At 35.7% G+C, this 27818-nt stretch overlaps 1 protein-coding gene across 2 annotated transcripts in view; it reads left to right on the top strand.

Annotated features, from left to right (window-relative positions):
- The window catches only part of CHIC2 (cysteine-rich hydrophobic domain 2), a 55893-nt gene extending 33552 nt beyond the window's left edge, over positions 1 to 22341 (top strand). Inside the window, exons 4-6 of one of the 2 annotated variants that reach the window (XM_011958764.1) lie at positions 16587 to 16643; positions 16810 to 16869; positions 20573 to 22341. In XM_011958764.1, coding sequence (XP_011814154.1) covers positions 16587 to 16643; positions 16810 to 16869; positions 20573 to 20623 — 168 coding nt within the window. In that variant the 3' untranslated portion in view covers positions 20624 to 22341. The remainder of the gene's footprint in view (positions 1 to 16586; positions 16644 to 16809; positions 16870 to 20572) is intronic. The other variant, XM_011958765.1, reaches the window with a different exon arrangement.
- Positions 22342 to 27818: the final 5477 nt, after the last annotated feature.

Here is a 27818-nt window from a genome sequence, read left to right as displayed (position 1 = left end):
TTTTTTCTTTTGAGATAGGGGCTCTCTTGCCCAGAGTGGAGTGCAGTGGCATGATCATGGCTCACTGCAGCCTGGGTCTCCTGGGCTCAAGTGATCCTCCCCCCTCACTCTTCCAAGTAGCTAGGACTACAGGCACATACCACCATGCCTGGCCAATTTAAAACAAAACATTTTTGTAGAAATGAGGTCTCTCTCTGTTACCCCAGCTGGTCTTTAACTCCTGGGTTCAAGCAGTCCTCCAGCCTCGGCCTCCCAAAGTGCTGGGATTACAGGCATGAGCCACTGCACCTGACCATCATTGTAATAAATATTTTAATATAGGTTTCTTAGGTTTTTACTTTTCTGAATTTTTTAAAAGATAATTGCTGTTTAGTTTTTGAAATGTTGGCTAAGATGCCTATATTTCTCTCATGTCAAGTATTTTGTATGCATACAAATAAATGGTAATACAGTTTACTATGTTTTTTTTAGTTGAGATTCTAGTTATGTTTCTTCTGAGTATCTTTACTCTCAAGTTCAAGTTTAGTTATCCAATAATTGTGACTTACTCTGGCTAGGGGTATAGTAGTGTTGAGAATCTAAATGGGAGAAGTGAATAGTAAAGTTTTGTTTTAAGTTAGAATGCAACTTTGTAAGACTTAAAGAAATTCAAAGGAAAGTGAACCTGGGGGAATCATAAGCAGAAAGCTAAGAATATTGGTATATGGGAGGAATATAAAATATCCTTACTCAGTTATACCGATGTATTAAAAGTTATCCAAAACTTTCAGAACTGATTTACTCTGTGTTTGGGATTGACCATTTATAGTCAGTAACTCTGAGTCATAAAATGAGAAAGGAATTGAACATTTGGATGAAGAATCAGATAAAGAAAAATACCTCTAACATACATCATATTACAGATATTGAAACAAGGCAGAACAGATTCGAAACTATATTGAAATTCTAGTGAAGTGGGAATCCCGAAGAATTTCTAGAGAACAAGGAATGATGGATGAAATGTAGTCTTATAACTGCTATTATTATTGATTGAAGATGTGGAAAATCAATGACTTTTTTTTTAGAATGCTATCCAATTTGCCTTATTTTGGTAAATATAACAAATATTCATGTGGTCGATAATGGTCTTAATCTTCATTACCCTATATTTCTTGACTTTCATATGATTTTATTACAGAGGTTTTTCAGGAACCTGATCTTTCTTGTGCAGGGGATATTTATACTGTTCTAATGTACAGATAGACCTAGCAATATAAAATACAACTTGGAGAAATTTCTGTCGAGTAAATTTAGAGAAACAAACTTGAGTTATGGTTTGTATTAAATCAGAAACATCTTATTTTTACATATAATAAAAACTTTCACATCATATTTGATGTTTGACTTTTTTTTTTTCTTTGAGACGGAGTCTCGCTCTGTCACCAGGCTGGAGTGCGGTGGTGCGATGTTGGCTCCTGCAGTCTCTACCTCCCCGGTTCGAGTGATTGTCCTGCCTCAGCCTCCCGAGTAGCTGGGGCTACAGGTGTGCACCACCATGCCCGGCTAATTTTTTGTATTTTAGTAGAGACTGGGTTTCACCATGTTGGCCAGGATGGTCTTAATCTCCTGATCTCATGATCTGCCTGCCTCGGCCTCCCAAAGTGCTGGGATTACAGGTGTGAGCCACTGTGCCCAGTCGATGTTTGACTTTTACACCTACTTAAATGTAATTTAAGACAGAAACATTTAGTTTATAATACCAGTTACTCCAAATTGCTAAATTCCTGATATTTAACTTGAAAGATTTTGCTATAAAATGGAAAATGTATGTTGATATGCAATGAAATAATAGACCACAAGGGAAAAATGAAGAGAAAGATAATTATTGTATACTGGCTATTAGCAAGGCACATTATATACATTCTCTTTTAATTTAATCTTCATAACACCCTGTGTGGAAAATACGGTAATATCAGTAAGTTATTGAGTCCTTACTTACTGTTTACCAGGGATGGAGTTTATCAGTTTATGTGTACTGTATTCTTACAAAATTATAAAAGCAGATACTCAGATTATTTTAAGGATGAGAAAACTGAGGCTCAGAAGTCAAGTAACCGATTTGAGTTCCCCAGTTTATAAAGTTAAGCCAAACTAGAATACCAATCATTGGGCTCAAAATCTCATGCTTTTCCCACTATTTTAAAGAACTACAAAAATCAAGCTATTTTTTATTAAAATTTGACGTTATACCTAGTAGCAGAGAGATAGGTTTTAGAGCTTTGGAAGGAATTTAAAAGATTTCATGAGTTAGGAAAAATTCAGGCCTATGGGCTGAATTAGGTTATAATTTACCTGATTTGTCCAATTGAATGATAAATGGTAACACTATCCCAGCATTATTATATCAACTTTTGCAGTACTTTAGTTTTTCAGCGGATTTATCTTTGTATTTTTCCCTAATATTTAAATAAGTTTGTATTTCTTGAAGACACAGACAGTAAAGAAGCTATAAAGCAGGTAAAGTGGGTATAGGAGAAAAAAATATACATTTTAAGTAGATTTTATACAAAGTTATAGTTGGACAACCAAGAGTTGATATATTGCTTTTGCTTCTGTTTTGCTTTTATAAAAACAAATGAAAATCAACATCTTGTCTTTGAAAAGTTATTTATTAGGTTCCTACTCCCTAGCAAATAAGTTTACATGACTTCTAGTAAAGTTATTTTTCTTCTAGTGTTAGATCCTTTCTTGAAACTTGTGTATTTACTTTTAGAGAGATTGGGAATGACATGTAAAGAGTTAATGCAGTGAAGGTGGGACGGGAACTCTGAATGAAAGAACTGGGTTTTCTGTATCTAGCCCTAGGCATTTAATTTGTGGTTTCTTGCCCCTTCTTCACTATCTTCCCTATTATAAGATACAGAATAATGAAATAGGTTTGACCTTTTTGAAATCTTATTTCAGTCCCTTTACAAAAGGGACCCTACATAAAAGATTTCTCATAACTAGAGGAATACATTTACTACTGTTCCATTTTAAAGAATGCTTTGGCTTTGAAACTTAAACGAATTCTTACATAAATTACTGCCATTATTATGAACACCAGTGAAAATTTGTTTTTAATTAAAATTAAACCGTGTTACTAAGTTTTCATCATAAAAGAGGATACTCATAAAAGTGTAAACTTTGAGCCTTAAAAATGCAGAGGTAGCACTGTAAAGATATGCTAGAATCCTTAGAAAATGTGTTTTGTCATCAGCTGGCTGACATTCATTTCTCTGTAAATATTTAGAACATAGTATTGGTGTCGTGGTTTATGCAAAGATTTGCACCTATCTTCTTCTGTGACCTGAGTTTTTAATATGAGATACTGTATTTTTCAATTCTAGGGTGTCCATTTGCTGTTTTTTAAAATAGATTCCAGTTCTCTTTTGAAATTCTTCATTTTTGTCATCCAGCTTTCTACTTTCTTTTCTTGAACACATTAATCATAGTTTTAGAGTAACTTGAATATGAAGGCCAATAGCCTTGTTAGTGGCTTAGATAATTTGCATGTTATAGATATGTTATTTGTCTGAGGATAATATCTGTAAAAAAGTACTGACTTATAAAAATTTTTCTTTACAAAGTCAGGAATGGCCTTGAAATTAAGAACAAAATATAATTGAAGTGAAACCATTAAGATTTTAAAAAGAAGGGAAGAAGGGTAGATTCAGTGAAGTGACTGCATTAGTCAAGAAGAGAAAGGCATAAAAGCAGACAAGAAAGAGAAGTAAACAGATTAAAATGATACTTAAAAGACAAAAACTGTCAGAATTTGGTGTACTAGAAAATAAAAAAGGTGAAGGGCAGAGGAGGAGGTATATAAAGAATTATCATCTCTATTTTCCAGCTTTGTTTAGTAGATGTATACTAGGGCCATTCCCTTATTCATCTCAGGATAATATCTGTAAAATATCCATAACATATCTGTAAAAAAGAAAAGTTCTTGATAAAAATGCTTTTTTTTTTTTTTTTTTTTTTATAGACAGAGTCTCATTCTGTCACCCAGGCTGGAGTGCAGTGACACACTCTCGGCTCACTGCAGCCTCCACCTCCCGGGTTCAAGCAATTTTCCTACCTCAGTCTCCCAAGTAGCTGAGGCTACAGGTGCACACCACCACACCTGGCTAATTTTTGTATTTTTAGTAGAGATGAAGTTTCACCACGTTGGCCAGGCTGGTCTCAAACTCCTGACCTCAAGGGATCCATCCATCCACCTCCGCCTCCCAAAGTGTTGTGATTACAGGTGTGAGCCAAGGTGCTTGGCCTACAAAAATTTTTTTTTGTGTTAGTATTATAATAGTTCTGTAGCATGATGAAAAGAACAGGAAATTGTAGGCCATTTAATCCTGGTTTCAAATCTCAGCTCCACCATTTCCTAGTACAGATTTACATTCTTCACCTCTGTAAGCTTTAGTTTTTATATGTAAAAAGAAAGTAGTCCAATCCGCCATATAGGCTTATTGTGCAGATTAAATAAGGTAGTAAAAGCAAGACACTTAACATGGGGTCAGACCCAAAGTGAGGATCCACAAATGCTGGTTCCTTATCTCTTCTTGTTTCTCCAGTTGTCTGTTATCATCCATCAGCAGGTGATTTTCTTTTACTCCTTTCTTCTTGCTTTTAAAATAAGTGTTTTTTTTTTTTAAAACAGGGTCTTACTCTGTTGCCCAGGGTGGAGTGCAGTCACACGCTCACTGCTGCCTTGACCTCCCAGGCTCAAGTGATCCTCCCACCTCAGCTTCCCAAGTAGCTAGGACCACATGTGTGCACCATCACACCTGGCTGATTTTTGTAGAGATGGGTTTTCACAATGTTGCTCAGGCTGGTCTTGAACTCCCAGGCTCAAGTGATCTGCCCTTCTCAACATCCCAAAGTGCTGGGATTACAGGCATGAGCTATTGCGCCTGGCCTTTACCCCTTTTCTACCTGTTGGCCCTAAGTGTCTCACGTGTCCATGTGAAGAGACCACCAAACAGGCTTTGTGTGAGCAACAAGGCTGTTTATTTCACCTGGGTGCAGGCGGGCTGTGTCTGAAAAGTGAGTCAGCTGGGTGGTGGGATTATCATTAGTTCTTACAGGTTTTGGGATAGGCAGTGGAGTTAGGAGCAATGTTTTGGGGGCAGGGGGTGGATCTCACAAAGTACATTCTCAAGGGTGGGTAGAATTACAAAGAACCTTCTTAAGGTTGGGGGAGATTACAAAGTAATCTCAGTTAAGGTGGGGCAGAAACAAATCACAATGGTGGAATGTCATAGTTAAGGCTATTTTCACTTCTTTTGTGGATCTTCAGTTGCCTTTGGCCATCTGGATGTATATGTGCAGATCACAGGGGATATGATGGCTTAGCTTGGGCTCAGAGGCCTGACGTTCTTGTCGTCTTATATTGATGATAAAAATAACATGTACTAGTGTTGAAGTGTTGGGGCAGCAAAAATTTGCAGCAGGTGGGGAGATGGTATGGAGAGATAATGGGCAGTGTTTCTCAGGGCTGCTTTGAGCGGGGTTGGGGCGGCGTGGGAACCTAGAGTGGGAGAGATTAAGTTGACGGAAGATTTTGTGGTAAGGGGTGATATTGTGGGGTTGTTAGAAGAAACAATTGTCATATAGAATGATTGGTGATGGCCTGGATACTATTTTGTATGAATTGAGAAACTAAACGGAAGATACAAGGTTTGAATAAAAGAAGGAGAAAACAGGTGTTAAAGGACTAAGAATTGGGAGGACCCAGGACATCCAATTAGAGAGTGCCTAAGGGGGTTCAACATAATTACTTGCTTGGTTGGTGAGTGTTTGGGCTCTATCCTTGAGTTATTTTATGTTGTCATATACCAGGCCAGATCGATTTAGATAAAACCAACACTCTTCATTTAAAAATATACAGTGTCCCCTTTTTTTTTTTTTTAGCAGTGAGTAAGTCGGGCCCTCAGTGATTTTGGAGGAAAGAGAAATGCAAAGCCAGCAATTGTTTGTTAAAGAAGGATTAGAAATGGCTAGGAGAGAGTGAGTGAGATTGATAGTGTGGTGGAGATAGCTGAGGAGATGTAGTGGGTGGCATAAGAACGGAACGAGAATAAGAGTAAGTATAAAAGTAAAGAATAGAACTTCATCAGGGTAAAAGTATTGGAGTGTGTCCTCTCAGCAAAGATAATCTATCCACTGCAAGAGGGAGTCAAAAGTGGCGAATTGGGGATAGATTTTCACGACGAAAAGGCAATGAGAGGTTTTAAGAGACAGGCTAGCGGCTTGTAACCTACATGGAAGAGGTTATGAAATGACGACAGAATAGAATGGATGGGCCTCTCAGGCTGGAAGGAGATATTTTCCTTGGTCCAAGAATTTGCCTTGTGTGGGAAGAGATTGATAGGTGGAAGTTTCAGTGGCAGAGTAGGTGGGAGTGACCGATGAGAAGGAGAAAAACTGGCCAAGAGGGACAGAAGTTGGAACACTAGATACTTTTTTAGCTACCTTATCAGCATAAGTGTTGCCCTGAGTGATGGGATCTGACACCTTTTGATGGCCTTTGCAGTGAATGACTCCAGCTTCCTTTGAAAGTGGCCTTGAGAAGAGTTTTTGTTAAAGAGGAATTAATGATGGAGGACCCTTGCATAGTAAGGAAACCTCTTTCAGCCCATATAACAGCATGGTGGTGCAGAATATGGAAGGCAGATTTAGAGTCAGTGTAAATATTGACCTGTAGTCCTTTTGCAAGAGTGAGGGCTTGAGTTAAGGCAGTGAATTCGGCTTGCTGAGAGGTAGTGGAGCGGGGCAGAGCGGTAGCCTCAATGATAGATGTGGAAGATATAGCATAGCCTGCGTTTGCTGGTGAGTGGCGATTAGGCCTGGTGGAACTGCCATCGATAAACCAAGTGTGATCAGGATGAGGAACAGGAAAGAAGGAAATATAGGGAAATGGAGTGAATGCCAGGTGGATCAGAGAGATACAGTCATGGGGGTCAGGTGTGGTATCCAGAATAATGTGGGAGGCCAGATTGAAGTCCGGATCAGGAACAATGGTAATTGTGGGAGACTCAGCAAAGAGTGAGTATAGCTGAAGAAGCTGGAGCAGAAAGTATATGCGTCAAGTGTTAGGAAGAAAATAGATTTTGTTAAGTTATGAGAACTGTAGAGAGTTGAGTAGAGTATAGTTTGTGATTTTTAGGGCCTCTAAAAGTATTAGGGTGATGGCAGCCTCTGCACGGAGACATGATGACCAGCCTAAAACAGTAAGGTCAAGTTGTTTGGACAGAAAGGCTGCAGGGCACATTCCCGGCTCTTGTGTAAGAATTTTGACCCAACAGCCCTGTACTTTGGCTATGTGTAATGAAAAGGGTTGGGATGAGTTCGGGAGAGCTAGCGTGGGGGCAGCTTCTAGGGCTGTTTTTAACGAACGGAAAGAGGAGTGGCGAAAGGAGTTAGAATCTAGGGTCAGCTAGGTTTGCTAGAACAGAATAATGGGTTGTGGAGGGAGGTATTGAGGATAGGAGAGAATATGGGTTTGGCACCACGGTGTGGGTAGGCAAGACAAGTTGGTTGATAAGGCGCAGATCCTGAACTAACCTTGTAAGACTTGTGTGGTTTTTGGACAGGTAAAATGGAGGAATTGTAAGGAGAGTTTATAGGCTTTAAAAGGCCATGCTGTAACATGCGAGTGATAACAGGCTTTAATCCTTTTAAAGCGTGCTGTGGGATGGGATATTGGGGGTTGAGCAGGGTAAGGGTGATTAGGTTTTAATAGGATGTTAAGGGGCGTGTGATCCATTGCCAGGGAGGGAGTAGAGGTGTCCCATACCTGTGGGTTAAGGTGGGGGATACAAGAGGAAGATGCCAAGGAGGCATTGGGTTGGGAAAAAGGGTGGCAATGAGGTGTGGCTGTAGCTTAGGAATAGTCAGGGAAGCAGATAATTTAGTTAAAATGTCTCGACCTAATAAGGGAGCTGGGCAGGTGGGGATAACTAAAAAGGAGTGCATAAAAGAATGTTGTCCAAGCTGGCATCAGAGTTGGGGAGTTTTAAGAGGTTTAGAAGCCTGGCCGTCAATACATGGGGGCAAGGGAAACAGGTCGTTGAAAAGAAGATAATGTGGAGTGGGTAGCCTCCGTATTAATTTAGAAGGGGTTGGACTTACCCTCCACTGTAAGAGTTACCCAAAGCATCTGTGATGGTCCAGGAAGCTTCTGAGGCAATTGGGTAGCGTCACTCTTCAGCCACTAAGCCGAGAAGATCTGGGAAGGAGTCAGTCAGAGAGCCTTGGGCCAGAGTTCCAGGGGCTCTGGGAGTGGCTGCCGGTGAGTTGGATAGTCTGATATCCAGTGGGGTCCTGTACAGCTGGGACATGGCTTAGGAGGAATCCCGGGCTGTGGGCATTCCTTGGCCCAGTGGCCAGATTTCCGGCACTTGTAGCAACCTCTTGGGGGAGGAGGTTCTGGAGGAACCCCTGGCCGCCGCGGTTCGGGCGTTTGGAGGTCTTGTGTGCTGGAGATGTGGCTGGGGTTTGTCTCACAGTGGAGGCAAGGAACTGCAACTCAGAAATACATTATTACTTGGTTGCCTGTACTCTATTATTTTACACCTTGAAGGCGAGGTTAATTAAGTCTTGTTGTGCGGTTTGAGGGCCAGAATCTAATATCTGGAGCTTTTTTTAGTGTTGGGAGTGGGTTGGGTAATAAAATGTATATTGAGAATAAGACAGCCTTGTGGCCCCTATGGGTCTAGGGCAGTAAAACGTCTAAGGGTTGTTGTGAAACAGGTCATGGACTGGGCTGGGTTTTTATATTTGATGTAAAAGGGCCTAACCGCTAACTGATTTGGGAGAGGTCAGATAAAGAAAAAGGAGCATTAACCTTGACTGTGCCTTCAGCCCCAGCCACCTTCTTAAGAGGAAATTGTTGGGCACGTGGGGGAGGGCTAGTCGCATATGGTAAGCCATACCAGGTGTGAGGGGAGGTGATAGAAGGATTATAGGATAGGGGAGCGAAGGCTGAGAAGGAATTGGGACCTAGCTCAGCCTGGCGAGGAGCAGTCTGGGGAGGAGAGGTCATATGGGTCTGTAGAAAAAGAGGATTCAGGGGACGCAGAGCTTGGGGTGGAGACTGAAGGAACAGACAGGAGAGAAAGAAGAAAAATTTGGGATGAGTCGCATTGGGAGCAGAGACTAGGGAGGGACCAATGTGTAAAAGAATGCCTTGACATCAGGCACTTCAGACCATTTGCCCATTTTTCGACAAAAATTATCTAGATCTTGTAAAATGGGGAAATCAAAAGTGCCGTTTTCCGGCTATTTAGAACCATTATCGAGTTTGTATTGGGGCCGAGCGGTATTGCAGAAGAAAATAAGGCGTTTAGGTTCTAGGTCAGGTGTGAGTTGAAGAGGTTTTCAGTTCTTAAGAACACAGGCTAAGGGAGAAGAAGGGGGAATGGAGGACAGAAGGTTGCCCATAGTGAAGGAGGTAAGTTTAAAGAGAAAGGTAGAGACACAGAGAAGGGAGGTAGGGAGCAGCCCTTGGCTGCAATGTGGGTGAGCTGCCAAAGCTGGCGTCCCCGCAGTTGACTTGCCACCAAGGGAATGTGGGTGAATGACCAAGGCAGGCGTCTCCGCAATGATTAAACACCAATGGAAGGCTGTCTTCCCAAGTGCATGACTGGCGCTGGAGTTTTGGGTCCACAGATAAAATGTGTCTGTCTTGTCTCTACTAGAGAGGAAAAAGAACTGGAATTGGACAGGGAGATTGAAGGGTAGAGAGAGAGGCTGGAGAAGAGAGTGAAAAGACCTCTTACCCGTTTTAAAATTGGTGAGATGTTCCTGGGGCTGGTTGGTCTGAGAACCTGAGGTCGTAGGTGGATCTCCTCATGGAGTGAGGGCAAGGACAGGGGACTGGTGTCCCAAAGGAGTACCTCTGACCCCGGTCTTCGGCACCAAATGTCACACGCGTCCATGTGAAGAGACCACCAAACAGGCTTTCTGTGAGCAACAAGGCTGTTTATTTCACCTGGGTGCAGGCGGGCTGAGTCCGAAAAGAGAGTCAGCAAAGGATGGTCGGATTATCATTAGTTCTTACAGGTTTTGGGATAGGCAGTGGAGTTAGGAGCAATGTTTTGGGGGCAGGGGGTGGATCTCACAAAGTACATTCTCAAGGGTGGGTAGAATTACAAAGAACCTTCTTAAGGGTGGGGGAGATTAGTACATTGATCAGTTAAGGTGGGGCAGAAACAAATCACAATGGTGGAATGTCATCAGTTAAGGCCATTTTCACTTCTTTTGTGGATCTTCAGTTGCCTTTGGCCATCTGGATGCAGGTCACAGGGGATATGATGGCTTAGCTTGGGCTCAGAGGCCTGACACTAAGCACTGATTCTTCCTTTTGTAATTACATATATTTTTTAAAATTCCTGATAGCCGTACTTTTTATTTTATTTGCTTCGTGAAATTCCTTTGTCTTATGAACAGTTTTTCTAATATTCTAACAGTGGTCAGTTGAAACTCTTTTTTATTTTTTAATTTTTTGGATAATTTTTTTTAAACAATAGTAGTGACGTATTTGCTGCCCAAATTAAAGGAGACCCTTCCTGCACCCTGCCCCAACCCAAGCGCATTTTTATTTGACTGGATTATTGAAAGCAAAAAAACTGTTTGAGACCAAGTGGGAAGATTGCCTAGTGGAAATAGGTCAGGCAGAAGGTGGGTCAGATGGGGACCTCAAAACTTAATTTTAGTTTTTTAAAACGTTAGTACTTTCTGAAATGTTATTCAGAGTTAGTAGATAACAAACACCCTTTAAATTGTGCATGTTTGTGTACATGTTTCTTTTTTCCATCTTTCATAATTCATAGCCAGTATAACCTGAACAAGTTAATAGTCTCTCACCAGCCTAGATTGTAAACTTGATGAAATTCTATTTAAGATTAGCACCTATTAAGTCACTGCTCAGTACTAAGAGGATATTTTTGATTCACAAAATGTTAGCAATTTTTTTTTTTAGTGTATTTCCATCTAAAAATATTACTTTTAGTAAATAGTACATGATACTTCAGTGGGTGTTTTAATATATCTAGATTATGTAAAAGTTAATGTTCATATTAAAATTATAAGAGGTGCTTTAATGTGCGGGAAGGGAATTTGTTTAAAAATCCTTTTGACGGCCGGGCGCGGTGGCTCAAGCCTGTAATCCCAGCACTTTGTGAGGCCGAGACGGGCGGATCACGAGGTCAGGAGATCGAGACCATCTTGGCTAACACAGTGAAACCCCGTCTCTACTAAAAACTACAAAAAACTAGCCGGGCGAGGTGGTGGCGCCTGTAGTCCCAGCTACCCGGGAGGCTGAGGCAGGAGAATGGCGTGAACCCGGGAGGCGGAGCTTGCAGTGAGCTGAGATCCCGCCACAGCACTCCAACCTGGGTGACAGAGCGAGACTCCGTCTCAAAAAAAAAAAAAAAAAAATCCTTTTGAGAAATCATATTCTAGTTTTTTTTTTGGTGAATCTAGGTTTTTCATGTATAATAATGTGATATGATTATCTAATTTTTCTGCACATCACTGGAATATAAATTTCATATTAATCCAGAATGAACAGAAGTGAATAATATAATTTCCTCTTAAGTTCTCTTATGTTAAAATAATTCATTTTAAATTATATATGGTTTCTTCCTAATAACTTACAGCTGAAAACATTGTTTTACTTAACAAATTCAGTTTACACAGATGTCTAAAGATAAATAGCATTCTTATTTGAAAAATATAAGTTAAAAACAAGATTATGAATACATTGAAAGCATTATTTTAAAGGTTAATTAATGCTTTATAGATTTAGGAGTTTAAAATTTGTTTTAAGTAGGGAAATGAACATTTGAAATTTTTCTTTCCCATTTTGTGATGGTATGAATAAATCCAATTCAAATACATTTTAATTATAGGTTTAAAATAGATGAACTTTTATAAATCGTTGTTAGTGAGATATTCTATATATTTTGTTAGCATATCATAGCATCTTTTTGTTCTAATGACTGATAATACTCTTTTATTGGGAAATATTAAGAGAAACTTTGTTACAGTTTCTACACTTAACATTTTTTTTCTTTGGCTCTTAGTGCTCTAAAATTCATGAGATTTCCATTGGTTTTATTAGTAATGTCTAGAAAACCACTTCTTTGTAAAACCATGTTTTCAAACAATTGATTGTGAATAAATGAGTCATTGGGAATTAGGAAACTCTTAAGTAATAGTGGTGGCAAAGTAGGAGATTAATACCTTAAAGATTTTCTGAATGGTTCTTGGCTGTGCTGGAAGACTTATTTATGTCTAATGGCATTTAATTTGTTTATAGGGAATAATATTAATAATTTATTCCTAAGAAAGTTACAGTATTTAGGAAAAATTACAGAAGAACCTGATAACTCAAATTTGAATTTTCAGGAAATCCTAGTTTTCTATTGCAGTAATTGAGTTTGTCTAGGTGTATTTTGCTGTTATAAGCTTACTTTAGATGCTTCTTTGGAAGCTATGTCTTATATGGATATGTCTTATCTAATATTGTTGATTAATCATTACCTTATTAGCCATTTTATGAATTACTGAGGCCCTTTTAGTTCTCTTTCAGTTTTCATGTTTTTCCTTATTTTCACAGTTCTGCTAAAGATCTAAAAGGGACCAAAGGCAATATAAATAGAAGCCAAAATTTCTATTCTTATGTTTCTACTACTTGTTGCTAACTTAAGTCTGTTTAATACTTGTTTAGTAATTGAAATGATATTTTTTAAATCTCTTATTAATTTTTACTTTCACGAAGCTGAATGGCTGTATTAAAACTAGTTCACCAATGAGAAAAATATAACCACTAAGGTGTGGAAATGAAGAAATGTGTGTGTTTTTTTAAAAAAGAAAAAGGGTCATTTAAAGTGAGCTGAGGGAGATGGGTGGGATCCAGATGCTTGGAGCTGTCTACTTCCAGACCAGGTTAGTAACATGACGCCATTCACACAAAAAAGTTGTTTTGCCTGCATGTTGTGAGTTGGTGGTCTTGGTCCTTTTAATTAAACATAAGAATACATCATAAAATTACGTTTCTTGTTGATCATCTTTTGCAGAAAGACTGAGAATTCCATTGGTAAAGAACCTAACCTGTCCCCTCACCCCCAGGGTGTGAACAGTGAAAAGGATTAAGGCCCACTGTAGGGAAGCTTGCACTAAAGCCTGCACTGCCCTTTCCCCTGTTCTTTCAGCTAAATAGATTTTTAGTTCCCATGACTATCAATCTGGTGCTTTTCACAAGCACTAAATTCTCTTAAGAAAATTAAAAATGACTTATTTTTTTAGAAACTGGCCTGGAATGCTGAAAGATGGTGTTTTTTTGGTACTTTGTTTCATGTTGATAGATCCCATACATATTATTTTTTTATGATGCGTGTTAATTTGCTTCAGCTTGTTTTGAATTTGGAGTTGAAATAAATATTTAAAAACCAAGGACAGGTTGTTACATGATTAGGTTTGCTTGCCCACAGTTAGCAATTGTAGAGTTTGACACTATTGAATCTTACATTTCATTAGAAATAGCTACCTGACATCCTTGTGGACATATAAACTCTTTAACTTTTATCTGGATGACTACAGTTATAAAGTGCTTTCTTTTCATGTTTAAAAGCTTTTAAGTAGCTTTTATAAATGCTGAAGTGTCATTTTTTTTTTAAGTGTCTGCCAAATTGGTATGTATTTAATCTTGAAAATATATTTTGGTTTTCTTAACTAAAAATAATTGCATAGTATTAAACATTCTCAGTAGCTAAACCTTTTTTTCCTCTATTTGAGCTTTTGTTGTTACTAACAAATAATTTTTGGCACAGTTTCTTTTTTTTTAAATGACTGCTAGAATCTATATACTTGTCACCTTAGTGTGCTAGAAGTGTTCCACTCAAATCAAGGGTTCCTTTCTGGTTTTGTTTGTTCTCACCTGCTCCTCACTGTAAATCATTGAGATGTCAAGTTCAATGATTAATTAAGGTGCACGTGCAAGTGCTTTTTTTTTTTCACCTGTCAAGCAGGAAAGAAGTCTTATAGCAAGATTAGATGGTGCTAATTTACAGCTTTTACTTCAGACTGTGAAGTGTGTAGCAATATTTTATATTTATATGCTTATTCAGAATGTGGCATATCAGGGCTTATTTGTTTTAGAATTCTTAAATATTGTAAGATACAATTATTATACCAAGCCCCATCATTAAAATCCTAATTATAGGCAAAGAAGAAATTGAGAATTCCTACATAAATACTTTGGAATTTAATATTTATACTTTGTAATTATCTTTTATTCAAATACTAGTAGTTAAGTTAAAGTAAATATTTTTAAGTTTTAAAATTGTGTGTATGAATGTGTCTATATCATAATGAGATCTATTCCTATTATAGCATGGGTTTAAATTTCTGATGAAATGATGGTGGTAACTACATTTTTTTCTTTAAGTAATAAGTATTTGCAGAATGTAGTGTTAAGCTTTTGGGTACTATTTTATACATTAATATAAGACAATGGACTTGGAAAGCTTGTTCCACTCTAGTTCTTTCATCATCCACCCACCCCCAAAATCATCAGTAAAAGTAAAACCTCAAATTGTATAGTAATCTTAATCTATTATTAAAAGGCCCTAGAAAGAAAGATTACAAGGTAGATTCAGGTTTTGAATCGGTTTTGCCATTGGTTTAGCAGCGGGTGGGCAGGCAGATGCCTGCTCAGAGTAGAACCTATTGCCATTTTTCACCATTGATAGAGTAGCCTTTCAGAGTCAATGAGCTCTGTCAATGTGAGCTTGTCAAGGCTACAACTTCATAGACCTGAGAGGCGGTTTGAGAGGTCAGCCCTTTTCAGGTTCGCTGTGATGCAAATGAACTTTAATGCTTAAACAACTATTGGAATTTTTATGTCTGTTCCTTGTTCTTTTTTCTTCACAAAGTCATTGACGAGACATTCAGTGCTTTTTAAATTGGAAGTTGCATTGTGCTAAAGACCTAGTACAGATTTACGGAGGGCTGAAAGCAGTTAGATCATGTTCTTTTCATGGTGCGATTAGAATCAAATCGATTTCCCTACAGCCTTCAGCATTCAGATGGCAATTTTAACAAAGCTTGGGGGCTAGACAAGGGACAAAACGACCGAACTGAATGTTAATTACACTCTGCAGCCTTATTTTCTTTTGATTTGGGGCTGACTGGCAACTAAATTAACAAAAAGTGTGACCATAACTGCTGCCCTATTTTCATTTAAAAGGAGAGCTGCCTCTAAAAGGCTATCTTTACAAAGAAACAAGTGAGGTCTGCTGATCATTGTTAACAAGGGCACATTTTTTTCCTTTAAAATTCTTGCTAAAAAGACTCTTCAAAAAAAGTAATGTAATAATAAATTAGTCATTGGCATATTATTACCCAGAGAAGTAGCTGATTTTCTGAGTTTTGTGACATAAGCTTGGAAAATGTAAGGCAGTAGTCGTAATTCATTGGTAGTTATGAAGTATAATTGGCACCTATGTGACTTTGGTGTATCTTTAGCATGTTTAATATGCTAAAAGGTAATGTAACTATTTAAAGTAGATATTTTAAATACATGTTAAAATTTTATTATGTAACATTAAACTGTTCAAACCCAGCTTGATCCTAACAGTTTTACACCTAGCTAATCGTTGCTTGACATGCACATTTTCATATTTGATTACTAGTACTTCCTTATACCACATTAATAGTGGTAAGATGTTTTTTTCTTTCCTTTGCAAGAAAAGTGCAGCTGAACCAAGTTGCAGTTGATCCTGGTGGCAACACTGTCGTTTTTGCACCTGCAGCTGTGTCAGTCTCATCCTAACACCTGGCACCGTGAATTATCTTCTTTTATCCATACTCCCAAGCAGGAAACATTCTTGCAGCATAGCGTATCTTGCATCAGTCAACTGAAGTAAATTCTCAGTTGATTCCTGAAACAGTAATATTGAATTAAGAGTTTGATTTTACTATCAGATGGCACTTTTATGTTGGTTTAAATAAAATTTTGACTCTTCAAAAAAAATCTATTGGTAGAATAATCAGTAAGCTGTCTTTTAAATACGGGCATTATTTTAAGCATGATGTGAAAATTAGTTTGATTTTATAACTCACTGATTTAATATTAACTTCCAATTTTTTGTTTTGGAACTTACTGAAAGGCCATTTGCATTTTGTTAACTAATATTTACTTTTGTTGTAAAATATGTATTAAGGAACTTCTGTTACTATTTAAGTATTGGAAACATATTTTTGAAAAAAGTGGGGATTTAATTTTATTTGGCAGATGACATTAGCTTTTAAACCTTGATAGTTTTAAATCAGAGGCTAGTAAAAAAAGATTCATATGATAGAAATAAAGCCATATCTTTTTAAAGAAAAAGAACTCTTTGTGTTCAGGTTACCATTTAGTGCTTAGAAAATGGATAGTGATGCACACCGCAGTATACTCAGTCACTGTCTTATACCTCTTCCCTTTTCACAGAAAAAGCAGCTGCAAAACAAAGTTTTCTAAAACCAGTCAAGAGTAAACTTTTTTCTCATTTGTCTTCCAGACACGAAGATCGATTGAGAAGTTATTAGAATGGGAAAACAATAGGTTATACCACAAGGTGAGTACCACAGGGAGCAGCTTCGTACTGTTGGGGTCTGAATTGCACAGTATGGAAACAGATGCTTTTGTTGAACTAAAAATATGAAAGGTGGACAAATGGGTTAGTCTGTGTGCTGCAATAAAATAGAGCTCATTTTTCTTCTTTTACTCTCCTACTTGTCTAGCTGTGCTTGCATTGGAGACTGAGCAAAAGGAAATGTGAAACGAATAACATGATGGAATATGTAAGTTAAAGGGCTGTTTTGTGAGTTTCTCTATTAAATGATCATTTATTTTGCTTCTGATCTTATTCTTTCCATGATTATTAATCAGCAAAGGTGTCAGGAGCTTAATCTCCTGAGTGCAAGGATTTTCTACGGTTCACAGATGCATGGTTTCATGTGCAAGACTGATTTATAAAGTTATGAATGACTTGAAAACAAGGCTTCACTGTGTTCTGAAAAATAATAAATTAATTGCCAAGATAAAATAGCCTGAACATGTGTTGATGGAGTGTGAAATTTTAGATGCTATATAAAGAATAACCACAACTTTGGTTACGCAGCAAGTCAGATATGGCTTTTTTATATAATGCTAATCAAGTTTCCAAGTATGGAAGAAAACCTTTCAGCCAAGCCATTGGAGCTTAAGAAACCTTTAGCCTTTATAGATTTTAACTACCCGTACCTCAGTGCCCTTTAAAGAATCTGTTTTAAAGTGTTATTAGAATATCGGTTTGTAAAAATTAAAAGTAAGCAGAAAATGAGATGTTGATCATCTTGTGTTTACTTGTTAAAAAATATCTAATTTGGCATATATATACAATGAATTTTGTATTTACTCAGCGTGGGATTTAATTTACCGACTCCATGATTTACTTGAGCAGTTTTTCTCCTTTTGAAAATTTCAGAATATTCTAGAAAATTAAGAATTTTAATTCTCTTTTGAGCTTGGGTATTTTATTTTAAATATGGCCAGGTTGTTTCTTTAGAAGAAAAAGATCTAAGGAAAAATTAATTGTTGAAAGTAAAACTCAGAGCCTTTGTGAAGTGTCTGTTATAACATTTCTGAGGAATTTTGTCTATTCTTGAAAACAATATAGCCATCATAGATGTGTGTGTATGTGTAAAATATTGATTAAAAGAGTGTTTCGTTGTAAATTATCATAAAAGCATTTTTCTCTGTTAGCATTTTCCTGTTCTTTCATTATCACACAGTCAAATCCCATTTCTATCCTTGAACATAAAAAATATTTTTAAAATGTCTTATACTAGCTTTATTCAAATAATGTAGATTTTATCTTTATTATATCAACATGTTAATTTATGATGATGAGAAAGACACCTGATACTTCTTTATAATCATAACACATTTGAGTAACCCATTTTGAGGTGAGAATACTAGTCTTGTATTTTCATCTTAGATAGTAGGAGGGTTTATGTATATATTTTGGGGAGAAGGATGGATAAGAGCTGTAAAGAATTTAGTGAAAAAAAATTACTACGTTTGTAACACAAACACTAAGCTTAAAACTAAGGTATTAATTTTTTGTGCATTTCTAAATTTACTTTGGAAAGGAAAACATAAAAGTCATCCCAATGCTATGATTTCCAGATAGAACTGTATGACTATAATTTATTCATAAAGTAATTTAACCTTCCAAAACATTTTGAACTATATGCTTTGTTTGTAAAATGTTTCCTTGAATTTTTAGATAATTAAGCACTTCTACTAAAGCCATTATATTATTTTCACTCCATCATAGAAGATATCCAGAAGAGTAGTAAAGATAAAATAAATATTTAAATTGCTAGGAAAAAGCTGGGTGTAGTGGGCATGCCAGTAGTCTAGCTGGGGAGGCTGAGGCAGCAGGGTCACTTGAGTGCAGGAGTACAAAGACAGTCTGGGTAACATAGCAATACCCGCCTCTCTTTAAAAAAAAAAAAAAAAAATATATATATATATACACACACACACACACACACACACACACACACACATACATACATGCTGGGGAAAAATGTGTTTTGCTAGATTTTCTTAGAGTATATATATATTTGTGATAGTTGAAAGTGAGAATAATGTAGCTTAAAAAATTCATAAAAATGAATTTTAAAAGTTAAACTAGCAAATAAAATTCATTTTATCTAATGAATTTGGGCCTTTTTAACCATTTGTCCCTCTTTCTCTCAACTTTTCTTTAACTTAAAGAAATTTCATTTTGTTAAAAGAAAATAATTATCCTTGATTAAATTTGAACATTGGAAATACTAAAATATATATATATATACACCACCTTGGTGCTAACTTTTCTTTGTTCAGATATGGTAGAGACAGATGATTTAGAATAAATGAGACAAGTGGCTTCTGAAGGAAAAATTTGTAGGATGTATTATTTAAAAACTAATAGTTCAAACGTAGGCAAAGATAGCCTTTATTTTATGTTATGTATTAATAGTATATATTGTAAAGTGTGAGGATGCCCACAACTGGGGACTAAAATTATAAAGACTGATTGAGGACATATTTGAAATACAAAAGAATTTGTTTAATGTTGACTCTTAAGTAATTTAAACATTTAATTGTCAAATTTTAAAGCTGCAAAGAATGTTGTCATCTAGTTCGATGCCTTTGTTTTATAGATAAGAAACCTAAGAAACAGGGAAATCTAGCCCAAATGAAGAAACTAGTTGGGAGAAAATATTTTAACAGGGAGCTAGTGAACACTTTGTAGGCAAATCACAGGTCAGGAGAGTGGCAAATGTGACAGCTAAGGCTTAGTGCAGGATACCTAGAGTAAGAGAGGAATATTTTTGAGCCAGGTATAGAAGTGTGTCTTCTTTATTGAGGCAGATCAAAACCTAGGAGAACTGAAGAGTGAAAATGAAGATTCCTGGCCCATACAGCTAATTTGTAGAAGTATTGAAATCTGGAGGTTATATCAAGCAAGACACAGTTTCTGAAAAAGAACAATGAGTCACTAGACTTAGAAACTTTTAAAATCAAATAATTTTTAAATCACCATCTATTTCATACAAATATGGGGCAAAAGAAAGAGTTGATTGTAATTTAAGAAAATTTAAATTTGGAAAAATTAGCTCTGGTCACCTTGTGTAACTCTGTGTTACCATATTTTGTTTTCATTGGTTTTCCTTTTGTTTCCTATTAAAAAGCGTTTTGGAACAAATTTTAGCCTGTAATTTTGCTAACCTAAGAAGAAATGGACTTTTTAAAAAATTAAGAGATAAAGGACCTTTTATCTAAAGATTACATATTCTGGTAGAGTAAAATGAGAGCAACTCTAGAACTTAGAGAAGACTCATGTAATTGGGTTGATTAAAAAGGAGAAAGTCTGAAGAAAAATGTTGGGTGAGCTGCAGTCACGTAGGGTGGTAGAAAGGGCAAGTCTTTGAAGTTAAAGATAGTCTTATTCAAACAGTGACTCCACAATCAATTGTGATACAACTTCTCTGGATCATCAGTTTCCTCATCTGTAAAATAGGGATTATAATACTTGCCTCATAGAAAAGTTGTTGGGTTTAAAGAGACCCAATGTAGTATGGAACACCTGGTATACAGTTAGTTCTAAATGCATACTAGCCCCTTTTCTCATGAGTGCAGGGGAGCGTGCATGTATGCATGTTTGCTCCTCCAGTGTGTCAGGGGCACTATCTATATCACCCTTCTCAGACTTTGGTGATTTTACTTGCTTATTTGTCTTCCTTTTCCTAGAGCCGAGGTATTTCATGTATTTGGTAAAGGTCCATGAATAGAAGAATTCTCAGTGATGGAACTCTGCATTATCAGATAAAGATCTGTTTTAGTAATGCAAAGTTGCAGTTTTAAAATATGAATGGATTTTCAAAAACATTGCGATAGCATATAATTGAAGTTTTAAGAAAAAATTTTGTTTAAATCTTTTAAAAACTTTTTCTTCTCCTTTTACAGGTCATCCTCATAGAATTTTTACCAAAGACACCGATTTTTCGACCAGATTAGCATTTACTTTATTTATAGAGACTTTCCAAGTATGTTGTCTTTCCAATGGTGCCTTGCTTGGTGCTCTCCTGGTGGTGACATAACATTGGTTCTACAGAATCGTGTGGTGTTTTGTTTGTTTGTTTGTTTGTTTTTAAATAACCGCATGTTCTAAGTGTGCATTTTTGTCAATCTTTGCAACAGTTACTTCATATAGATGTTTAATACTTAAGTTATTGTGCTCTTTTCTGTTATGTATTCTGATTTTCAAGGATTACTTTTTTGTATTATCAAAAAAATACATTTGAACTTAGCATAAAAAGTGGCCAGCCTTTTTTATTTTGTCACCAAGGTACACACAGTCCTTTATTTATAAATTCCTTAACAGAGAAAAACACCTTTGTAAGGCTCAAATTATCTATTCCAGCAAGCACACTTTTTGTATCATTTTTTCTTTCTTTTAAAATTTGATATTGTCATTATTTTAAAATAGTAAGTTTTCTTTAATAGCCTTTTGGAACCTAACATATCCTTTCTCATACAATTTCTAATGCTCTGTTTATGGCAGATAATCTGTAACATTATGAAGACCTATCAAAAAAGAGTATTTCTGTCTTCAAAGGTAGTAAGACAGGATTAAATTTTTATTAGAATAGACAAATCAGTGAATGGTATGCATGTATCTAGTGGTTACTAGAACTCAGGATCGCAGAATATAGTAGCATCACAATCTGTGTATATTTTTGATCAAGATGATAATGGCCTTACTTGGGTTATTTTTATTGTTTATCAAATCTTATTTACAAAAGAGTGGAAGTATTCCTTTACACAATTTCTAAGGAAAATATTTCTTCCAATCTATCACAATTATAGAATGGATATATGTTTCTGAAAAGTTTTTGAAAGAAAGTAAAAGTTCTAAAACTAAAAGTAAGCTGGTATTTAATATCCCATTGATATTTAGAACCGATTGTTAATAAGAAATGGAGAATGCATTTAGTACTGTTTTTATCCACTAGTTCACTTTCAGTACAGTTATGTATACTTGTTTTGATTGAGAGTGTGACACATATGTTAAATCAGATTAGCTTGTTTCTTTTAAATATACATATACACACATACATATATTTTTTTCTCCTTTTTGTTGTGCATATCTCTATGCATTTTTAAACTTTTAGATTTGTGAATGACCTATGTATAAATTTTTGTTTTTATGAACCAGAAATTATACAAGTTTTAATGTGTGTCAAGAACTTGTTCCATACAACTGTGGTATCGAGCAATAATGTCAATAACTTTTGGAATTATATAAACTATGCTTAATAATTTGTATTGAGAATTGGTACCACTATACGATACTTTTTTCCTTGTATTAAATCTTTTAAATACCAGTTTCATTAATTTATATACCTGTATTTTTAAAAGTATTTCTTTGTACTTCTTCAAAGTACTGTAATCCTATATAAATTTGAATAGTCAAATGCCAGTATCTCATGTCCTATATCCTGTCTTGGATATTAGGAGCTATCTTAAAAACTAGGATTAAAAATTTTTTTTTTTGGTTTGAGAATTATATGTTTTCCTTGCCCCCCAAATAACAACTTGAATTTGTAGAACACTTTTCCTGTGAAGAGCTCAAAGTACAAAGAATTCAAATACTTCTTATTTTATTTAACTTGTATCTAGGGTGGGTCCTACCACCTTAAAGTAGTGCAATTAAAAATAATGCCATCTAGAAACTTCAGTATTCCTCTGTGGTTTCAGTGTGAAAAATAATTGTATCTTCATACAATGCTAAATCTGCCTCAGGATTCAGAAAGATCAGAAAAATATAATGACTGTGTAAACTATGCAGCACAGTGTTCCGTGTATAAAATTGTATAAATCTATAGAGCACCATATTGATCAGCTTTATAAGAAGAACTTATCTATTTACATAATTTATTCTCCTATTATTAGTCTACTGTGGATAATAATTTTAAAATTACTACATTCCCTTAAGGATATTTTAACTGTAAGATAATTTTCATAGTCAATGATACTAAGTATAGAATTTTTAAAAGCTTTTCTGATTTTATTCAGCCATGTGCCATTTACTTAAAGATTCCCTAGAAACGTACATTTCCAATGTATATATAGAAAAGAACTGTGAATACTTAATATGTGGTATTATCATAAGCCAGTTATGCCTTGGGCATTTAGATTTTCATGCTTGGATTTTCATTAGTAGCCTATAGTATAACTCTATCCTTTCTTGAATCATGAATTTAAGTGCCCACATTACTGGATATTAGAGATGCCCATGTTAAGTAAACATCAGTCTAAGGGAATATTTAAAGTGATAATTTTTCTTCAGCTTCTGTTTTCTGACTTAAAGTTTCTGGGACATGAACCATAGAGCTTTTTAAACTGGCCAAGAAAAAATACTATTGGCAGAAACTTTGGTATATGGATTCTACATAGGTTAAGTAAATAACTTATGGTCTTTTTAAAATACATTAATGGCATTTTACAATCAGTCACCATTTCTGTATAGAAACATTCTTTTCTCAAAAAATATGTTATATTTTAATATTTAATATTAATATTAATATATAACTCTGGCTATCTGGGTTAAAATGATACTCCAAAGCCTAATGACTATAGTAAAACTGATGTGTGATACATTTAGCTTCTAAGGTAGATGTTGGCCCTTCCTTACATGGAGATCACCTTACCTGTCTAAAATGATCATCACTCTTTAATGAGTAGGTTTCATTTATTTAAAATATAAACATGTAATTTTGCCCTAAAATCAACAAAATAAATTCAACAAAGTCTTGAATAATAGTAAACAATGATTTTCTTTTCTTATTAGAAAAGCTAGTTTTGTAATTGAATAATTTTAAATCAGGAAGAATCCAGCTTTCCCCAAGGTTATTTATATATTAGTGTTTTTTTTCGGTGTTAGTAGCTTCTGGTTGTTTTTTTATATTAATAGACCCAGGCCAACCATAAAAATCTTTGACAATATTCTGCCCTATCTTTGGATGTAAAAGGACATTAAATAGTAATACGTACAGTTGAACCCACAGTTGCATGAGTTCAAACTACTAGTTTTGTATAACACTATGTACATAGTCAGACTATTTCAACTTTTGTGGTATTTAGCTTCACAATTATAACCTTTAACTGCATGCGGATATTTCACTGTAAATATTTGCTTTGACTTGCTGTTGATCAGTAGTACTAAAAACTGCAGTGTGTTAAAAACTGCCTTGGACTGAACTCCATCATCTATCTAGTCCTGCACCCTCTTTTCTTTTATCCTTTTGGACACCATGGATCCTTTTGCTGTCCTCCTGATGTCCAGAGTCTTTACCTAAGCCTGAACATAGTTCAGAATTGCATTTTTATCTTTCTTCCTCAAAGCTCCCAGTAAGAACAGTAATTTTTTTTTTTTTTTTTTTTTTTTTTTGAGACAGTCTCACTTTGTTGCCCAGGCTGGAGTGCAGTGGCACCATCTTGGCTCACTGCAACCTCCACCCCCTGGGTTCAAGCAATTCCCCTGCCTTAGCCTCCCGAGTAGCTGGGATTACAGACGCCTGCCACCATGCCCAGCTAATTTTTTGTATTTTAGTAGAGACGGGGTTTCACCGTGTTGCCCAGGCTGGTCTCAAACTCCTGCGCTCAAGCAGCCTGCCCATCTTGGCCTCCCAAAATAAGAACAGCAGTTCTTTTGCATTCTTAGGCAGGTGTTTAAAAGACCAATTAAAGTAAGTCGCATTAAGTGATGAATGGCTGACATCCTCAGTTCTGCTAAGGTGGTACTTACATTTTAAAAATGCATTTTAAAAAGAGATTTCTTAATTGATGCAGTGGTGCAATTGATGTTTCCTTTTGAAAAGACCTAATGATCCACACTTTCTAGGGAGGGAACAAGGATGGTTGGACATGGGGTTGCTTCTCAAACCTCTGTTTTTGAAAGAAGGTGATTAATAATTAGTTTTGGGGAGGAAGGAATAGGCTAATTTTAAACCAAACTATTATCCCATAGCCGTTTGTGTATAAATATTTAACCCTTTCTTAAATAAAGTAACTCTTAATTTTTCCTTGATATCATAGTTAACTTTATGTTGTTTTAGGAATATATCTTAAGTTGAGATTTGAAGAATGTCTTTAAATCTTGAGTTATCTTGTTCTGCACTTCTATGGAGAGCTTTAGATAATAATTAAAAGAAGCCTAAATATTATTGATATTATTAATCATAATTCTATCTGTTTCTGTAATATGGAGCATTATCTCCCCCACCCCAGTGGCATATTGAACTAACAGAGGTTGTTTATAATCTTAATAGGTAGTTCAGGATGTTGATCCTGATTTGGAATTCATTTCTGATATTCTACAAGACCATCCAACTACTTGGCCTTTTTGCTTTCATTTTCATTTTCCAAGCAGGAAGATACTATGACTACCTCGTGGTGTTATCTTGTGAAGCAATATTTTTCAGTAGTTTATATCCCTGTTATTAAGTCCTATATAAAAGTAAGTAGTTAGATGTTTAATAATGATGATTGAATAGGTTTTTCAACTTATTTACAAAGTCAGCACCAACTTGAATTACTGTCAGGTTTTGCATTTAAAATGGAAGAGACTGGGTATTCCCTGTATGTACTTAAAATGCTTTGCATGTTTAAAAATCAGGGAAACATTAAATATAGTACTTTAAAAAAAGTTTCTTTCTAATAAGATTTTTAAAAATGTAGTTATGTCTGAGATACTTAAACAAAATCCTGCCCTTTTTAATGTCCCCTCTATTTCATAAACATGGTGCTCTGATATTGAGTTGATTACTTTCTTCTCTTTGTGAAAACCAGTATATTGCTTTCCTAGCTCTTTATCTTAGAAAGTATTTTGATGAACTGACCATACCAGGCATCCTTAATTTTGGCAATAAGGTGTATATTGCTTTGTTGTTTTTTGCTTAAAGAAACATAGTGTCAAGCAGCCTTCAAGAGACATAAGTGATGGGTCGGTGTTTTGTCTGCTTTATTGAGACATAACATACCCTCAGACTGCAGTTTCTATTCTGTTGTGTCTTCTGCTGGTTCTTAATTTAGTATATAACTGGTTCCATTTCTTTTTTTTTTTTTGGCATAAATTCTATATAGATTTAAAATGTTCTAGAAGGAAAGAGTATTTCCTCAAGAAACCTTTTGCTCTAAATTAAAGAACTCCTCTTCCTTTAGTAACAGCTATTTAATTAGGTAATTACAACAATCTCATTACGTGGCCATCAAGTCTTGATAAATAGGAGCTTGTTTTAACTCAAGTATCAAAGCACTTTTAAATTCTGTATTTCTTTTTATGTTTGTTGAGGTTACTAGCATTGTGCCCCCTCAGAAGAGTTAAGTATTGTGAAACTTAGCAGTTGTGGCAGTAGAAGCAAGGCAAACATGATTGGAAGGCAAGATGCTGAAATCTACTGGCTGAGAGAAATAACTGCATTATTATCCTACTCTTTGGTTTACAACGGTGAATGTTATGCAGTGGTCAGGAATTGCACACAGCTTTTTGCTTTCTTTATATGGTCTTCATATATTAAAATGGAAATTATTTTTAAAGAAAAAGAAAAAAATACTATTCTAGATAGAATTTTCCTTTATCATCATGTCCTTTGAGAAGATAATGGGAGGCTACCTTGAAACAAATACACTTAGATTTATCTTTTATAATATAAATGTGACCATTAAAAAAAAATAAAATAAAGGGTTGCAGGAATTTGTTCCTATATCCTTAAATGAACATGGAATAGTTTTCATATAAGATAATCAGAAATTTCTGATGATGAGCAGTTATGCAGAACTAAGAGCAGGGTCCCTAAAAATATGCTTTCAGATAATTATACAGCATTCAGATAAGTCTAATAGCATTAGAAAATGAAGATAACTGGTAAAATATAAAGTTGAATGTGAAAGGTAAGTATTACGTTTTTGCTTTCATTATTAAGATATTAATCCCACTGCCAAATAAGCATGGTTTTTCTTTTTTTGAGACGGAGTCTCACTCTGTCACCCAGGCTGGAGTGCAGTGGCATGATTTTGGCTCACTGCAGCCTCTGCCTCCCAGGTTCAAGCAGTTCTCCTGCCTCAGCCTCCCAAGTGTTTGGGATTACAGGCATGAGCCATCACGCCCAGCTAATTTTTGCATTTTCAATAGAGACAGCGTTTGGTCATGTTGGCCAGGCTGGTCCCAAACTCCTGACCTCAGGTGATCCCGCCCACCTCAGCCTCCCAAACTGCTGGGATTACAGGTGTGAGCCACCACGTCCTGCCTATTTTTCTTAAAATGAGATTGTTTTGTTAGATAAAAACTTGTTGGCCTTCTTAATTATGAAGAAATACATAATGGGTTATATTTAAGGTGACTCAGTTTTTGGTCCTGTGTTGGTTGTAGTATATTTAGTCTTATAAAATTAACTCTTCATTGATTGTATTGATTGTTCTTTTTTTAGTAAACAAATGGAGACTAATTTCAGTTAGGGTTTTTTTTTTTTTCCACGTTTGGCTTGCTTTGGCTAGTTTTGTTGCTTTTAAGTGAGTCTACTGCAACATGTCATTTCAACACACAATTCCATATTCAAAAATAAAATGTGGGCTAATTCACATCATTTTGTCTTTAAAGAATATAATATATTAAATAAGATCTTAAGCTGGTGTAGTTGGAATTGGAAAAGGGAATCTGGAACTTAGATCAAATCACTTTAAAGGAAACTAATAATGTCTGTTAAAATGACCATATGAATGAATGAGTACATGCACACACACCTGCTTCTGTAGATATGACCTGTACAATGTGTGGGGAAAAGCTAATTAAACTGATGTCATTATGAATATCAGTTTAGAAACTGTGTACAATGAATTTAAAGTTTTATATTATGTGTTCATGAATTTGAATCATGGTTGGAAAAAAGAATAGGGCAAAAATGTAGCTTATATAATATTACCTTTTTTTCCCCACAGTGGTGTTTTAGTTATCTCTTAAGTTTAAAGTTAATGCAGCTTGTAAATAGGATTCTCAATTATCCTGTTTCAGTTTTTAAGCTTTCAGTGGGAGGCGGAAATAATTCCATTTGCCACTTCTGTAAATAGACGTTCAGCACTATTTAAAATAGCTTATCTGTGGCATTGTATCAAGTGACTATTTGCAATACAAATTTTTCATTTTACTCAATTG

The sequence above is a fragment of the Colobus angolensis genome, unplaced genomic scaffold (assembly GCF_000951035.1).
Source record: "Colobus angolensis palliatus isolate OR3802 unplaced genomic scaffold, Cang.pa_1.0 Scaffold473, whole genome shotgun sequence".
In the NCBI taxonomy this organism is placed as follows: domain Eukaryota; kingdom Metazoa; phylum Chordata; class Mammalia; order Primates; family Cercopithecidae; genus Colobus; species Colobus angolensis.
Note: the sequence above shows the minus strand (reverse complement) of the source record. Positions and strands in the feature narration are given on the sequence as shown.